General features: G+C 40.1%; 1 protein-coding gene across 10 annotated transcripts in view; it reads left to right on the top strand.

Annotated features, from left to right (window-relative positions):
• Positions 1-10671, top strand: part of HDAC4 (histone deacetylase 4) — a 516681-nt gene extending 506010 nt beyond the window's left edge. For all 10 annotated transcript variants that reach the window (XM_029068939.2, XM_029068943.2, XM_029068940.2 and 7 more), the window contains 2 exons: positions 4572-4713; positions 5458-10671. In XM_029068939.2, coding sequence (XP_028924772.1) covers positions 4572-4713; positions 5458-5497 — 182 coding nt within the window. In that variant the 3' untranslated portion in view covers positions 5498-10671. The remainder of the gene's footprint in view (positions 1-4571; positions 4714-5457) is intronic.
• Positions 10672-17610: the final 6939 nt, after the last annotated feature.

The raw sequence follows: 17610 nt of genomic DNA, 5'->3' as shown, positions 1-17610 counted from the left end.
TGTTGCTATGTTTTCTAATTGTAGTACTGATTAAGTACCAATTTTGGTTGTTATCTGGCTTGGGAATCTGGTTTAGTCCTAGGTTGAGGTTATATAACCAAGTGGTCCCACTTTTAATCTCATAATGCAAAAGCTGGATAATTATAATTTTTCCCCTACTTAAAAACAGTGCAGTGCTTTTAATAACCTTCCTGGCCCTGATAATAATGTTGATATTTGTTAAGCGCTTAGTATGTGCAGAGCACTGTTCTAAGCGCGGGGTTAGATACAGGGTAATCAGGTTGTCCCACGTGAGGCTCACAGTTAATCCCCATTTTACAGATGAGGTAACTGAGTGACTTGCCCACAGTCACAGCTGACAAGTGGCAGAGCTGGAATTCGAACCCATTATCTCTGACTCCCAAGCCCTGGCTCTTTCCACTGACCCACGCTGCTTCTCTGGCACTAGGTCAAGTTTAGCCAAGATGTGGTCTTTTTTTTTTCCTCACAGGTTATGGTTCAAAAACAAAAGATACTCAGTTGCAAATACAGGTCAGGAAATGTATTTTTTATCAATGGCAATTGATTTATGGAAGTGGAATCACTTGCAATTACACTTTTTCATTTTCAATAGTAAACTCACTACATTGTAAGCGTATTGCATTGACATTTGGGATGGAAATGGAATGAGAAGAGGCCAGGGGAGAGCAGAAGGAGGGATCAGGACTGTGGACCCTAGACTATAGGCTCATTATGGTCAGGGAATGTTTCTTTTAATTCAGGTGTACTCTCCCAAGCGCTTAGAACAGTGCTCTGCACATAATAAGTGCTCAATAAATACCATTGATTGATTGATCGATCAGGAAGGGAGTGAGGAATGAGGAGTAGATGATGGTAGTAATGTGTGTAGGGAAAGGAGGTAAGGAGAACTGAAGAATGCATGAAGAACGTATATAGTTTTAAGTATGAAATGTATTATATATGAGTAATTAGCTGAGGAACCAAGATGTTTTAGCCAAAAGACAGAAGTTTGGCACTTGTATCCTTTCCTTTCAGTGTTCCTGCCACTGCCTCAGTCACTGCTATATGGCTGCAGTGGATTAAAGGGGACAAGATTAGACTTTCTAAAAGTCCCGATTCCACCAGCTCTGCTCGCACCATCACTATTGTGAGCTCCTGTGTCCTGAGGTGAAATTGTGAAGCATTGTGGCATCATGGAAAGAGCACAGGCCTGGGATTCAGAGGACCTGGGTTCTAATCCAGGGCCAGTTGCCCCCTGCATGATCTTGGGCAGTTCACTTTCCATCTCTTGTTTTTTTCCTCAACGGTAAAATGAGAGCTCCCTTTGCCTGTTCTCCCTCCCACTTAGACTGTGAGCCCCATATAGGACAGGGACTGTGTCCTACCTATTAACTTTGGATCTCCCCCAGTGCTTAGAATACACAGTAAATATTTAACAAATACCATAATAAAAATTATTATTATTAGCCTTGTTTAGGGCAAGATGGAATCGTGACTTCTGATTGACCTTTCTGGTTATAGCTTTCTAATTCCATTCTTCATTAAACACTCCATATCAGATATATTCAAATTAATTTTCAAGAGGGATGACTAAGAGAATGTCCTACTTTCTGGTGTAAGATTCCGATACATGGAAAAACTAGAGGACTTCGAATGTTTTTTGTAAATGTTACCATATGTCTGCTTACGTATTTAAGACCTTTAAATTAAATAAGTATAAATTTATAGTCCATGTCTTTAGTGTCGTAGTAACAATATGAGACCATTTGTTAAGAAAAGAGTAGTATAGAGTCCCAAGACATTTATAACTATCCTTGGTTTGCCAATTAAGAAAAACCAATCATTATAGCTCACCAACTTTACAGTTGAGTGAGCAAATTGACTTTATCTGAGGAGCGGAATAAAATATTTTCACAGTGCCGAGATCCTCAGGGGCCAGCCATGAGTATATACCCAGATGGCCACATATTTATCAGAGAGACACACCTTTCTGAGAAAATCTTCCATTAGATATCTAGCTTGTAGAATTTGAGAATCTGAAATATTCATTCATTCATTCAATAATATTTATTGAGCACTTACTATGCGCAAAGCACTGTACTAAGTGCTTGGAATGTACAATTCGGCAACAAATAGAGACAATCCCTGCCCAATGACGGGCTTACAGTCTAATCAAAACATTTCACTGGTCTCCTCCTTCCACCTTCAAGGAACAGACCAGCTGAAGAATAGGCTGTCCAGTGTGAAACCAGATAGTCAACCTACTTCTGATCCTGGCTTACAGTCCAATCATAGAATGTCTAAGGAATAGTATTATTACTTTCTGAGTGTCTACTTAGTACTATGCGCTGAACTAAGTACTTGGTAAGTTCAAAACAAATAAGGGACGGTTCCTTTGACCACAAGGAGCTTATACTCTTACCATGATGTAAAACTGAAGCACCATGGCGTAGTGGAAAGAGCATGATACTGGGAGATAGAGGACCTGGGTTCTAAACCACACTCTGCCACTTGTCTGCTGTGTAACTTTGGGCAAGTCACTTCACTTCTCTGTGCCTCAGTTGTCTCATATGTAAAATGGGGATTAAGACTGTAAGCCCCATGTGGGGAGGGTTGTGTCCAGCTTGATTAGCTTGTATCTACCCCAGCACTTAGTACAGTGCCTGGCATATAGTAAGCACTCAACAGATGCCATTATTATCATTATTATTCTTTACCAATAGAGTAAATAATTGAATTTACAGTTAAATAAGCACAAAACTACCAGTTGACTGGCATGATCATTGAGAGTTACAAGCATTTAGCTGCTGCTTGATGAAATATTATACCCAGGGAGTAGTTTATTTTTCTACCCCTCCTCCTCCTCCAATCAGTCAATCAACAGTATTTATTAAGTGCTTACTTTGTGCACTATAAGAACTTGGGAGAATCCAATACAGTTGGTAGACTTGATCCCTGCCCATAAGAAGCTTGCAGTCTAATGAGGGAGATAGACATGAAAATAAATTACAGGTAAGGGAAGCAACTGAATATAAACGTCCATAGGTGTGCAGGGAGGTGGGGAAGACCTAAGTGCTTAGGGAGTAGTACTGAGTGCATGAGTGAAGCAGTAGGAGAACCACTCTTCACCCTATTCTTCCTCTTCTCTGCCCCCCAAAAGCTGTTTTACCTAACTCTAATTTCACGGCATAGTGGATAGACCACAGGCCTGGGATCAGAAGGTCATGAGTTCTAATGCCGGCTCTACCACTTACCTGCTGCATGGCCTTAGTCAAGTCACTTCTCTGTGCCTCAGTTACCTCATATATAAAATGGGGATTGAGGCTGTGAGGTCCACGTGGGACCGGGACTGTATCTCACCCGATTTGCTTGTATCTGAGTGCTTAGTACAGTGCCTTGTACATAGTAAGTGTTTAATAAATACCACAGTTAAAATTAGCCATGAGTTTGGGTTTTAGGACAACCCAGTTAATTTAAGGGCATAAATCCCTTAATTCTGAAAATAGTGCAAGACTTCCCCTCCTCTCCACACCAGTCATCTCCCTGTTAAATCCTATCTGTAGAGTCTATTGCACTTTGCCAAGCACCTTGTGCAGCACTCTGTGCAGAGCAAGCACTAAATAAGTACTGTTTGATCATTTAAGTTTGATCATTGAAGTTTTGCTAGTTCAGTGCCAATTTCAGACTCTCAGTTCCGTAGTATCTCCTGCCATCTCTTGGACATTTTGGATTTGTCACAATAAGCACTAGTCTTAAGGGTATAGAAACTGTTTTCTCCTTTCTCATTCCTTTTTTTTGGTTATTTTTTATACACTTTGGGGAAAGTTATGAAGAAAACAGGAACTTTTCTCAGAACCTCTCAGTTTTTGAATATGGTTTTTTCTTGTATTTACATCTCTGTGTCCTGAAATAATTTGAGATGTGACTTATAGGTTTGGGGATTAACAGGTCAATTACCATTCATTCAAACAACCATTTTTTGGTCAGGGAGGGCATTGTGTTTTTTGGGGGGGGGGGGGGGGGGCACGTTGTTAGTGGTTGTGAGCTCCCTGAGGACTATGACCTTGTGTGTTTTTTAATGGTATTCGTTAAGCATTTACTATGTGTCAGGCACTACTAAATACAAGCTAATCAAGTTAGGCACAGTCCCTGCCCCACATGAGGCTTATAGTTTTAATCCTCATTTACAGATAAAAGAACTACGGCTTAAGTGACTCACCCAAGGTCAAACAGCAGGCAAGTGGAAGAACCAGGATTAGAACACAGGTCCATTTTACTCCCAAGCCCAAGTTCTATCCACTAGGCAACATTGCTTCTCACCTTCCAATTTCCACCTGTGTATTCTTTCCCAGTGCTTACTGCATGCAGCAGGCACGTAATAAATACTAATACTACTAGTGTTTCCAGACTGATTTTTAAAATGGAAATTCGATCATCTCAAATTGAGGACTTGCTTGAAGAAGTGATGGCCTAAGGGAGGAAGTCTGTCCTAGCCAGGCTAGGTAAGAGAGAAATTGTGAAAATGCACAATCAAACCTGACTGTGTTTTCTTGTTGTGTTGTGTCTTCTAGGCAAGTACTGGCGTTCACTACAGCGCTTTTCCTCAACAGTGGGATATTCCCTAATTGAGGCTCAGAAATGTGAGAATGAAGAGGCTGAGACTGTCACCGCTATGGCCTCGCTGTCAGTCGGTGTTAAACAGGCTGAAAAGAGGTGAGCGTCTCCATTTTCCTCCCAACTTTATTCACCTTAGTAAGCTTTAGAAGGATGCCCCCAATAGCACCACGCTGTATATTAGCTGAATGCAACTCGGGTATGCGTCAACACTCTGGAGCAGTGGAAGACAGCTTTAATACATATATCCTTTCTGTATTTTCTTTGTTAATGGAATTATATCTAAGAGAGTTTCAAGATAACTATTTCTACAGTGGATCCAGTGCCTTTGTCTTGTGGAGGACACTGAATTGCATTCCAGTGAGGCCAGTTTCATCAGTGCCAGCAGTACTTTTCCCATCATAGTTCAATGAGCCTTGTAGCTTCTCTCAGCCAAAACAGCTAATATCTGCCTGGGAAGGGTGGTTGCTCTTTGGGGTAACAACTTCGATGTCTCAGAAAACAGAGGCAGTCCTGGCTAACTATTTCCAGTTGTGACAAACCCTTAGAAATATTTGGAAGAAAATTTAATCCCTAACAGATTGACTTAGTTCAGAGCAGTGCAGGAGGGAGAGGGAAGGAAGAGAGGAGGGTGAGCGATTTGGGTGGTAGCTGTTTCATCAAAATATGTTTGATCAGGAAAAAGAAATATGTAAAATGACTGTTCCCAATGTATTTCCTTTAACCCAAATTTGTATCATGTTTCTCTTCTTTTACTGCCCTCCCCTTCATCCTCCTCCCTTCCCTCCACCCCCTCCTTTCCAAATGCCTTTCTGTCTCCCATCTTTGGGAAACCACTTGCAGACCCGATGAAGAACCTATGGAGGAGGAGCCACCCCTGTAGCATCCATCTTGAAGCTGCCGTTCTCTTGTTTGTTCGTCTTTGTCTTGGAGTTCTGCCAAGAGAATTTCTCATGTTACTCCTGCGTCCTGTCATGGTGTTCTTCCAGAATACAAAAGGACAACCAGGTGTAAAACAACGCAAATGGAAAAGTCTTTCTTCAAACACACACATACACACACACACACACACACACACACAGAGTATATAACATATAAAATGAAACAAATGGTGGTGAAGAGCAAAATCTTTTAAGACAAACATGAAAAGCTGAGCACTCTCAGCTGTCTCCAAATGGGACACCTTAAGGAGAGAGTGAAGTCTTTGGCAGAGTTGCCAAATTTTACAAAAACAAACAGAAAAGAAAAAGGAAAATCAAAGATCTAATAACTCAAAAACAAACTTGATTAAAACTGGTGCTTAAAGTTTGATTACCCACAATTCCACAATCTCCGTTTGAACCACTCGACTCATCTTGTAGCGTGTTCGTTGGGTTTTTCTTTTCTTTTTTCTGTTTTTATGGCTCTCACCCAGCCTGTGGGTCACAGACGTTCTCTTTGAAACCATGACAATGTACAATGGTGTATTTTTAATGGGGAGAGGGGGAAAGAAGACTAATCTTTTTTTATAGAAGAAAATAAAAGATAGCCCGAGAAGAGTCGGCTTTAGTTTCTCAAAGCCATCTGAGGTTGAGAGTTTGTGCCTTTTTTTTAATGATCTGATGGATTCCATGGGGCTGTTTTTTCTGGAGTTTGAGGAACAATGCCTTAAGAAAAAATAAACAGCAGGAGTTTGGGAAAGATTTTCCCTGGGCTGGTGAAGCCAAGAACTGCCATCAGCAAGGAAGAGTCTTCGGCTTGTGCTGCCATGATCAGTGAAAGCAGGCACTGGCTGGAGCTTCTCCAAAGTCGTCTCCGAGTTTGGATTTTTCCATTTTGTTTTATTGCTGTTTAAAAAAAAATGGAGGTAGTTGCCAACAAAGTGGCAAATACTGTTGGGTGTTTGAAGTTCAGCAAATTTAAGACAACTCTAAAGTGTTTTCTCTCCTACATTATATAGCAATTGAACCTATCAATTTGGTTGTTGAAGCATGTAATAGGCACACTTGCAGTTTTAAGATTGGAATGCTTTTTATTAAAAGCAATTAGCATGAGGTATTGCTTAAATTTTAGGTATAAATATATATATATGTATAATGTATATTCCAAATGTATTCCAAGCTTAGAAACTTGATTCTTATGAAATCTTGATAAAATATTTATAATGCATTTATAGAAAAATATATATAATAAATGCAGACTGTAAAAGTAACCATTGAGAGGTCCCTAGTGAGTGACTTATTTGAGAATTGGAATGTAAAGGTGTTTTTGGAAGGGGATCTAGTTGGAAACTTGAGAGTATTTTTGAACTATGGATTGGAAAGCTTTCAGATCGCCAACACATTAGCCACTGGGCAACTACCCTAGAAGTTTGTATTTTAATTTAAAGTTACTAGTTTGGCTTCTTTTCTAATGGAAACTTCCTCACACACAAATGAGTTTTTATAGCAAGGAATATAAATTTGCAGTTGATTTTTTTTGTATTGATATTTTACCAGAAAGATCCTGAGCAAACCTTGTTTCTGTGAATTTTACATTTATTTTCCATTTGACAATTTTTTTTCTGAATGGCAATATGATCTAAACCCCTTTTCCTTCCTTAATTCTTGCTTGTACATTTTTTTAAACTTTTTTAAGTTTTTTATTAGTTTTTTTTTTGTACAGTGAACAGCTTTCTGCAGGCATAAAGAACTGTTGCAGTTTGTCAGAGTTTATTTTCAGAAAGTGAGCATTTAATGAAAAGGGGGATCTGATGGTCTCTTTTGTATAATGATACCAATGATTGTATAATTCCTATGTTCTGTTATAGTAGCTATATAAAGAAGTAAGGAGTTTTCTTACCTTAACATAGTAGTATTACAATGGGTGATGTATTATATCCTCCGTTTAGATTGTGGTGACGATTATATATGGCATTTTGTAGCTGCACTGTGGAAGGCTTGCCAGACAATATTGGGCAACTAGCATTAACAAAAATCATTTGAAAACTTCTTCCCCAGATATCATTGTCAAGATAGAAGCTGATCTTTCTTTCTCCAAAGACCTTGGGGGATAATGGTTCTTAAAAGAATGTCACCAATGACGGGGAGGATCCATAGTTTATCTCCTCTTCCTTTTGAGGTTTTTTCCTGAAGCCAAATGTCTTGAGCCCTCTCTAAAAAGGCAGCAGCAGATGCTCAATTTTACACTAGGTGGCTTCAGGAGACCTAGTGGACACAGAGACCCTTCCAATACAAAGTAGGATAGTACAGAGCCCTCATCTGAACGAACAGAATCCTTTGTTTTTGGTCTATGTCTTGTTTTTTTTTTTTTGTTGTTTTGTTTTTTGCCTTTTTGTTACAACTGACAGGGTCATTTACCAATAACTTATTTTCCAGGAATAGATGTCAAATTTCTTTCCATCTGAAATCCAATTTCACAGTGATTGTCGAGCTTTGTTTTATGGTCCATCCGGCAGTGTTTTTAAATAGACACTACTTACATTGAGTTTTTGCGAACCCCAAAACATGAAAATTCTTAATTCATTGGGTCTACCATTTCCACAAAAGCAAGATTTGAGCACAAAGATGAAATTTCTCTGTAGATATCTGACTTTGCTGCTATAGGTCTAAACTTCAATTCACTGTGGGATCCTTCGATTTTTGCAAATGAAATTTTTGCCCAGTTCTGTAGAAAATATGCAGAGCCCTCATTTCTCGGAGACTTTTTCATATCATTCTCTGTAATTCAGTTTGATACTGATCACAGTAGGAAAATCAGTCTCCACTCCATTTTCTTCCTTCAGTGAAAGCGGTTGCTTGCCGAGCCGAGTGGGTTTGCATCTTGCGATACATTGGAAAAACTGGGCCTTTCTGATGCCATGTTACTTTCAGATTCAGTGTGTTCAACTCATTTAGCAGAGTTTTGTTGTCAGTTCAAGGATCTTTAAAGACTTATCGTCTTTCACTGGTCTCCTGCTCCAGAACGGTAGAATTTGGTAAGGCCTTCTCATGTCACAGTTTTCTTTTTTTATGGCCTTTCAAGCCAAGCGCTCCCTCCCGACGTGTGGCCACATCTGGTGCCGAAATGTGGCAGGGTGGGGGGATTCCCCCGACTCTTCATTGTGGGGACCACTGCTTTTTGGATGAATCTCTCTCCTTCCTTACCCAGTTGCCTCTCTGCCACCTTTGGAAAGGTGGCCAGAGCCCTGCCTGACCTTGGACGGCCGCGCTCACAGAGCAGGCCCTCGTGCTTAGAGGGCAACACTGTGGACACCCTCGGGAGCAGCTAGTAGGATATGCTCAAGCAGCTAGTGGCCACCTGCCACCATTTTCCTTTCAGATAGCCACCCTTTGGAGCCCAAGCGTATTGAACCTCCATGATGTGCCTGAGCTCCACCAGCAAAGACCTCCACAGCTGCTTCTCAGTCCAGCTCCTAAGCCATTGGGGTGGCCCCTTCACAATCCAGCTGGCCCGTTTGGAATAGGCCCCATTTCTAGGCACTCTGGGTTCAGTGGGGTCTGTTTTGCAAGGGCCGCCCTGCCATTTTTATTTTACCTTAGCTGTTTGTGAAGGAAGGAATATCTTCATGGTCTGAAACAGAAACAAGTCTGAGTTTTGCAGTACCCAGTACTAGCAGCTGAGATTTTGTTGTTGTCGTTATTGTTTTCGATACGAAACATTCCTTTTTTTATTAGTCACAGTCATGTATTCATTCCATCCTTCCTTTTGTAAACCTTGGGCCCACATGTTTTATGGGCATTGATATATATATAAATATATATATATAAATATATATGAATATATTTTTTTAAGTTTCCTACACCTTGAGGTTGCATGGTCTGTAAGGTTGGCATGTCTTTATATTGTATACAGATTTTGCACGCCAAACTTGGCAGCTTTGGGAAAGAAAAAAAGACCTGTTTCTTTTTCCTCTCGTAGCATCTGCAGATACAAAGGTGGAACATTTTCTGTCAAACAAAACATGGAAGGAGAGTGGAAAAACAAAGTTTGCGTCTTACTGAAATTATTCTTAAGAAATTTGTGCTTTTTATTGTAAGAAAAAATAAAAAGGACTACTTAAACATTTGTCATTTTAAGAAAAAAAAGTTTATCTAGCACTTGTGACATACCAATAATAGAGTTTATTGTATTTATGTGGAAACAGTGTTTTAGGGAAACTACGCAGAACACAAAAAGTAAACTGCCTGTGTCTTTGAAAATGATTTTTGAGGGTTTTTTTGGTTTTTTTTCCTTTTAATTTCTTTTAAGTGGGGGTAAGGTGGGCACACCCTTTGTCAACGATTGTAATAGTTCGTTCTGATGAAAAATGACATGGACTTTAAAGAGTTAACCTTTCAGCACAGCTGTGTTAACTTTTTTAATTACTTTTAGATGATGTATTGATAGATTTCACTTTAAAATAAGCAGTCGTGTACTGTGCAAGCACTGTGGTTTAAAAATATACTTTGCATCGAAAGGAAAAAAAAAATGTTTCTTCATTGTTATGAAGCTGAGCTTGTTCTCAGTCCAGCTTCACTTTGTCTTTGATATTGATTAAAAAGTATCCTATTGAAAGAAAATAAATCTAACTTTTTTTGTGTGCTCCATAGTGGAGGCGCTATTTTCCAATTTATGAGGATGACAAACTTATATATATATAATATATATATATAAAGGGCAGGGGGGTCGAAACATTATTCACCCAAGAGCTTATTACAGATATGTAGTATCAAAAGTTGTAACTATATTATATTCTACTTTATACCTATACATGCTCAGTATGGTCTCACCATTGGTAGCAGCTACCAGTTTATTCTGTAATTTAGACACAATTTCACTCTTATCGTTTGGACCCGACTTTAAGTGCTGAACTTTTCTGATGGTCCTTTCCTTTGCTCGGTGGAGTTGGAAAATTTATTTTGTTTTTTTGTTTTCTCATTCTTGTTTTTGTTTTTGGTTTATTTTTCACTGGCCAATGGTGTCTTTCTCTGACAGTACCGACTTCTATTTCAACCTTATTAGGAGTCCAGTATTTTGTACCACATTATGACAACCTGTTATTCTTGTGGTGTAAATAAAAAGAAAAAGTTAATTATAGTACCATCGTTGTTTCTTTTAGTGACTTTCTTCATCTATTGATTTATTATTCCAATCTTGTTGGATAGTTTGTGGGGTCGGTATTTAAGAGCAAAATGAAATTTGTTTGACAAAGTGATTTCCAAGTAATTTGGGGGCTAATGACATCGATTCAGAACTGCTCTGCACCCCTGCCCCTCCTGTCCCTCCCCCAAATACTGTGGGTACTTTCTCATGTCCCTCTTGCAAAACATAATTGAAACTGTCTAACGGTCTAAAGACTCAGCCTGCTCAACTTTAGATTTTCAAAGTTATAGCCTTTGTTATCTTTGGGAATGTTTAAAATATACACCAAGAGAAGAATCTGTCTAAACAATTGCATTTCACCCATAGATTATCAAAGCCTAGCCTTTGCTAATACAGAAATGTTCAGGCCATCCTAATGCCTTTGTCTCTTCAGTCTTAGAAATTGCTCTCATTTTCACCTTAGTTCAACCTGCATTTCATTTATGATTCATTTTTTAGTGGGAGCACACAGCCTTCCATTCCATTCTTGTTCACTCTGAAATAATAGTGGGAAAACATCCCTGAGTTTTTAATGTGTGAAGGAAGCGTTTAAGCTGTCTGTTGAAATGTCTGAGTGAGCCTGTTTGGAAGATCATTAACAATATTTATGAAGGTAATTCATTTCATTAAGTATATGCAGTCAAACTCTTGTGTTGGTACTTAAACTTAATTTTGATCACAGAGAGATTCTACTTTGGGTATTTGGAAACAGTGAAATTGAATATACCGCTCCTGAAATTCCAGCCTCATGGGAGAAATAAAGTGGGGTTTACTTCTTGGAAAGACTATGTAAATAGCTCAACATTCAGTTGTTCAATATACAAAGTTAAATCTATTCTTTTAACCTTACATGTCTCTGGTTTTCTTTTAGGAACAGCCAAAGGGTTTCTGCTGTAGAATAGGTGACCTTCTTACAGTGGATGTTTATCAACCCTGTTTAGCTGTAAAATTGAAGATTAAAATCCATCAAAGCATCATCTTCCTGATTCTGTCCTAGCAAGGAATCACAGAGTGCTAGACAGTAGATTTCAGGATTTTAACATTTCTTGAGATTTTTTTTGTCAAAGGCTCCTTAGCCCTGACCCCTTTATGCAAGTCAATAATGAGTTTTGCCCTTCCTTCTGAACACTGATTTATGTCTATATTTGCCCTGCATATTCCAAGATGCCTTTGTTGCTAAAGTTTATGTATGGTAGGACTGACCCTCCACAAGATTGTGTCCCATTGTCCTGACATATTTATTGGTAGCCAAGCTTGGGGCTGTTTCTGTTTTTATTTCTCCTTGGGAGAAGCCAGTTTACTGGAAAAATATGGGTCAATCCTGTGACAATGAAGGATTAATTTTGGAAGATGGTCACTGGACTGTTACCCATAAAACTTCAAAATTAAGGTATTCGCTTATGCAATTCTCTCCTCAAGGTGCATTGCCCTCCGCTGGGGGTTCACGAGTGGCATGAAAGGAAAAGGACATTTGGCATATGTCCACTGAGATTTACCCAAGGAGTTCATATTACTCAGATTGCCAGGGATTTTTTTTTTTTTGCATTTTTCTTGTCAATTCTCTAGGTTATTTATGGTATTTACTAAGTACTTTGTGCTAAGCATTGGAGTAGATAAGTCATAATCAGATTAGACACAGTCCCTGCCTCACACAGGGGTAAGGAGAATAGGGAGTTTAACTGACTTTCACATCAGGGCAGTGACAGGGCTGGGATTTAAATCCAGATCTCCTGACACCAGAGTCCCTTGTCCTTTCAATCAATCTATCAATGGTATTTATTGAGCACTTACGCTATGCAGAGCACTGTACTAAGTGCTTGGAAGAATTTAACAATAGGTAGACGAGATTTCTGATCTCACTGAGTTTACAATCTAGTGAAGGAGTCAGCCATTAAAATAGATTATAGCTAGGGGAGGTAACAGAGTGTAAGGAGAAGTTCATAAATCATGTGTGAGAGTGATGAGTAGCAAAGTGCTTAGAGCTCCGGTTTCAAGTGTATAGGTGATGCGGAAAGGATGAGAAGAAGAGAATAGTAAGGAGTGGCTTCCTGGAGGAAGGGGCTTTGAAGATGGAGAAAGTGGTGATCTTTTGGATATGAAGGACTTGGGAGTACAACAGGTGAGATGGAGGAACAGAGAGTGGATTGGTGTTAAGCTGTCAAGTGTGTGAGCTGGGCTGTAATGTGTGAACGACAAGTACAAGTAGATAGCCCATGCTGCCTCAATCAATTAATCATTTATTGAGCATTTACTATGTGCAGAGCACTGTACTAAGTACTTGGAAGAGTACAATATAACAGAATTGACAGACACATTCTATCTTGTAACATCTTATTGAGCAACTAGTTAAAACTTTATTAAATAAATAATTCTTTTGTTGACAGCTATGTAGACTAACAAATGAGACCAGGTAAAACTGCGATTACAGCTGAAGAAAAAAAGCTATTTGTAGATATGTATAGGAATACACAACTTCTGTTTGCACAGATATATATCCTTTTAAACCTCTCGGGGAACTAAGATTAACCAGGGTTAAGGGAAGACTAAGTGATATTTAAGGTTTGTCATAAAGGAGATTCTTAGAAAACTACTATGCTTTGCCAGTTTATATATTCCCAAACATATTAACACATCCACAAGATAAAAGAGAGGGGGCTTTTTCTACTGTCTCTTAACTGGAATAAAACTCTAAAGTAGCTCTGGTGTCTCTTCTAATCCTGACTTATCTACCACGCATTCCATTGCTGTGGGATAGTGGCTCCTTTCTATCCAAACGTTCCTCAGATTTTTTTTTCCCCACTACTAAAACCTCCAAACCTGATCCATAGGTCCATAGCCGACAGGTTCATTCCCTGTCACCCTAATACTATCAGATGTCACTGTACAATCTCTACTCTCAGCAACTCTGAAATCCCTCTAGCTTACCACAGTCTCCTCTCCTGCCTTTTTTCCCACACACTCCCTCCCTGCAAATATGTTGACTTTCCCCACAGAGACCTCAGATCTTTGGACCCCATGCAGTTTTCTCAAGTCATCATGCCCCATTTAGTCTCCACAACCAAACTACTTTTCCTTGATGACCAAATTGATGCCCTCAACACCGCCCTCTCTAATAATAAGGATAATAAGTATGGTATTTGTTAAGTGCGATGTGCCAAGCACTGTTCTAAACACTAGGGTAGATACAGGGTAATCAGGTTGTCCCTCGTGGGGCTCACACTTTAAATCTCCATTTGACAGATGAGGTACCTGAGGCACAGGGAAGTTCAGTGACTTGTCCAAGGTTACACAGCAGACAAGTGGCAGAGCTTGGATTGGAACCCAAATCCTTTGATTTTTCCACCAAGTCATGCAGCTTCTCTAATCCTGATCCTGGCTTTACCACTGGTCTGCTGGGTGACTTAACTTCTCTCTTCCTTAGTTCCACATCTGCAAAATAGAGATTCAGTACCTGCAATCTCTCCTACTTAGACTGTGATCCCAACTTGATTTTCAACTTTTCTAGAGTTGATTTAGGATTTTGTAAAAAAAACCAAGCAATAGACTAGCAAATTAGAGGGATAAAATTATCCACATTATTCATCTGCAACTCCTCATACATGGGATCATTCATTCTGAGGTCTGTTATTTTCCAAAATAATAATAATGGTATTTGTTAAGTGCTTACTATGTGCCCAGCACTGTTCTAAGCACTTGGGTAGATACAAGATAATCAGGTTGTCCCACGTGGGGCTCAGAGTCTTAATCCCTATTTGACAGATGAGGGAACTGATGCCCAGAGAAGTGAAGCAGTGTGGCTCAGTGGAAAGAGCCAGGACTTTGAAGTCAGAGGTCATGGGTTCGACTTCCGGCTCTGCCACTTGTCAGCTGTGTGACTGGGTAAGTCACTTAACTTCTCTGTGCCTCAGTTACCTCATCTGTAAAATAGGGATTAACTGTGAGCCTCACGTGGGACAACCTGATTACCCTGTATCTACCCCAGCGCTTAGAACAGTGCTCTGCACATAGTAAGCACTTAATACCAACATTATTATTAAGTATCTTGCCCAAGGTCACACAAAAGACAAGTGGTGGAGCCTGAATTAGAACCCATGACCTCTGACTCTCAAGCCCGGGCTCTTGCCACTAAGCCATGCTGCTTCTCTTTAACAGTGAAGGGATCTCAGGGCTTTAGATATTTACTCAACTTCCCAGACAGAATGTGAAAATGAGCATTTGGTTCCCTTTCCTAAAGTCTTTCCTTTCCTGCTTTAGGAATCTAACTCAATCAGTGTAAATTAGCAAGGTGTAAGTGAAGAATGACTAGTGGTTAAACCAAGGTTCTTAAGGGGGCAGAAATGAAAATACTGAAAAAGAAAAATCTTTGCTCCACAAATGAAGAAGAATGTTTAAAATGCTTATCTCCTACTTAGGTCTGATTTATAAATGAAGCAATCAGTTGGAAGTATAGCATATTAAAAATTTTGCTTACTTCGTTGATTGTTCTAAAATGAGGGCAAACAAAACTTTTAATAGGCCATCCTTCATTGTTGACACACTCAAGTGGGATTTGGATGAGAGGCATGTAAGGAAAGACTAAGAGAGATGTTAGATAGTCCATCCATAATTATTAGCAAGGTGGTCAAAGGTATACAACTATTACATGTCTTATTGAAGGTACATCTCCTCCAAGAGGTCTTCCCAGATTAGCTATCCTCACTTTTCTCTTCTCCCACTCCCTTCTACATCACCCTGGCTTGCTCCCTTCATTCATTCCCCCCCCCCCAGCCTCATAGCACTTATGTACATATTTGTAATTTATTTACTTGTATTGATGTCTGTCTCCCCCTTCTAGACTGTAAGCTCTTTGTGGGCAGGGAATGTGCCCACTTATTGTTGTATTGGACTTTCGCAAGTGCTTAGTAGTGTGCTTTGCACACAATAAGCACTCAATAAATATGACACTAAATGAATGAACATGATCTGCATTAAATATGGGACTGTAAAACTGTGAGCTCCTTGAGGGCTGGTCTTGTGTCTATAAATAATACTGTACTCTCCCAACTGCTCACCGTCCTCTACAAAAGAGCTTAAAAAAACTAACAGAATGATTCCTCCAAATAACTACAAGGTCTTTCCAAGCAAGACTGCACACACACACACTCACACAAGTGTAGAGACTTAAAGGAAATGGAAAGGAGTATTTGTTTAAGGCACAATGGGTAACCATTGGAACAAGAAGACATGTTCTGAATGGTGATTCAGAAAGATGACCGGAGCAGCAGATGAAGGATGGACTGAAGCAAGGAAAAGCTGGAGGCAGGGAGAGCAGCCAGAAAGCTGATAAAATAGTCCAACTGGGCTATGATAAGTGCTTGAACCAGAGTAGTGGCTGAATGTCAATCACTAACCTGATGACATCAGCTGATTCACAGCCAACCCTAGGGGAGGAATTGGACAAGGCATTGAGAGCTAGATAAGTTTATAAAAACCAGAGCTTGGGAGGAGGAAAAAAAACCACGCCTGTTCCCAGAAGAGAAAGAAGTTTGCAATGGGCTTTTCCCCAGGATGGTTGGGTTTCTTCAGAGTGAAATACCAAGAAAGGACTTGTGGTATTTGTCAAGTGCTTAATGAGTGCCAAACTCTGTATTGAGAATTTGGGTAGATGTAAGATAATTAGGTTGGACACAGTCCCTGTCCCATGTGCTGCTCACAATCTAAATAGGAGGGAGAATAATGTGGCCTAGTGGAGAGAGTACAGGCCTGGGAGTCAGAAGGACCTGGGTTCTAAATCCTGGTTCTGCCGTTTGTCTGCTGTGTGACCTTGGACAAATCACTTCACTTCTCTGAACCTCAGTTACCTCATCTGTAAAATGAGGATTAAGGCTGTGAGCCCCATGTAGGACAGGATCTGTACCCAACCTAATTAGCTTTTATCTACCCCAGTGCTTAGTACAGTGCCTGGCACATAGTAAGCACTCAACAAATAGCATTAAAAAAAATTCAGACCATGGAAAGAGCACAGGCCTGGAAGTCATTGTACATGGGTCCTAATCCTGGCTCTGCCACTTCTCTGCTGAATGACCTTGGACAAGTCACTTAGCTTCTCTGTACCTGTTACCTCATCTGTATCAAGGGGATCAAGAATGTGAGGCCCATGTGGGACATTGACTGTCCAACTTGATTATCCTAGTTCTTAGTACATTGCTTGGCACATTGTAAGTGCTTAAGCAAATACTATCTGAAACAAACAGCTATTGAATCCCCATTTCACAGATGAGGTGGGGAAGGCCCTTGGAGGAGATATGCTTCCAATATGGCTTTTAAGGTGGGGAGAGTAATCATCTGTTGGAAATAAAGGAGGAGGGTGTTCCAGCTCAGAGGGAGGATGTAGACAAAGGGTCAGCTGCAAGATAGTTGAGATACAGTTAATAGCTTGGCATTAGAGGAGCGAAGTGTGAGGGCTGGGTTGTAGCAGGAAAACGGCAAGGTAGGATAGGAAGAGGCAAGGAGATTGAATGATTTAAAGCCGATGATAAGGAGTTTCTGTTTGACGTAGAGGTAAATGGGCAGCCCCTGGAGGTCTTTGAGGAGTGGGGAAGCATGGACTGAACTGTTTTGTAGAAAAATGATCCCTGCAGCTGAGTGAAGTGTGGACTGGAGTAGGGAGAGACAGGAAGCAGCTGGGAGGTCAGCAAGGAGGCTGATACAGTAATTGAGGTGGGATAGGTACTTGGATAACATGGTAGTCACTTGTGTGGAGCGGATAGGGCTGATTCTAGCAGTGTTGTGAATGTCGAATGGATAGGATTTCATGACAGATTGAATATTTGGGTCGAATGAGAGAGGTGAGGTTATGGGCAGGTTATGTTATGTTGAGTTTATGAGACAGGAAGGTTGGTAGTGCTGTCTACA

Source organism: Ornithorhynchus anatinus, chromosome 7, assembly GCF_004115215.2.
Source record: "Ornithorhynchus anatinus isolate Pmale09 chromosome 7, mOrnAna1.pri.v4, whole genome shotgun sequence".
NCBI lineage: Eukaryota > Metazoa > Chordata > Mammalia > Monotremata > Ornithorhynchidae > Ornithorhynchus > Ornithorhynchus anatinus.
Note: the sequence above shows the minus strand (reverse complement) of the source record. Positions and strands in the feature narration are given on the sequence as shown.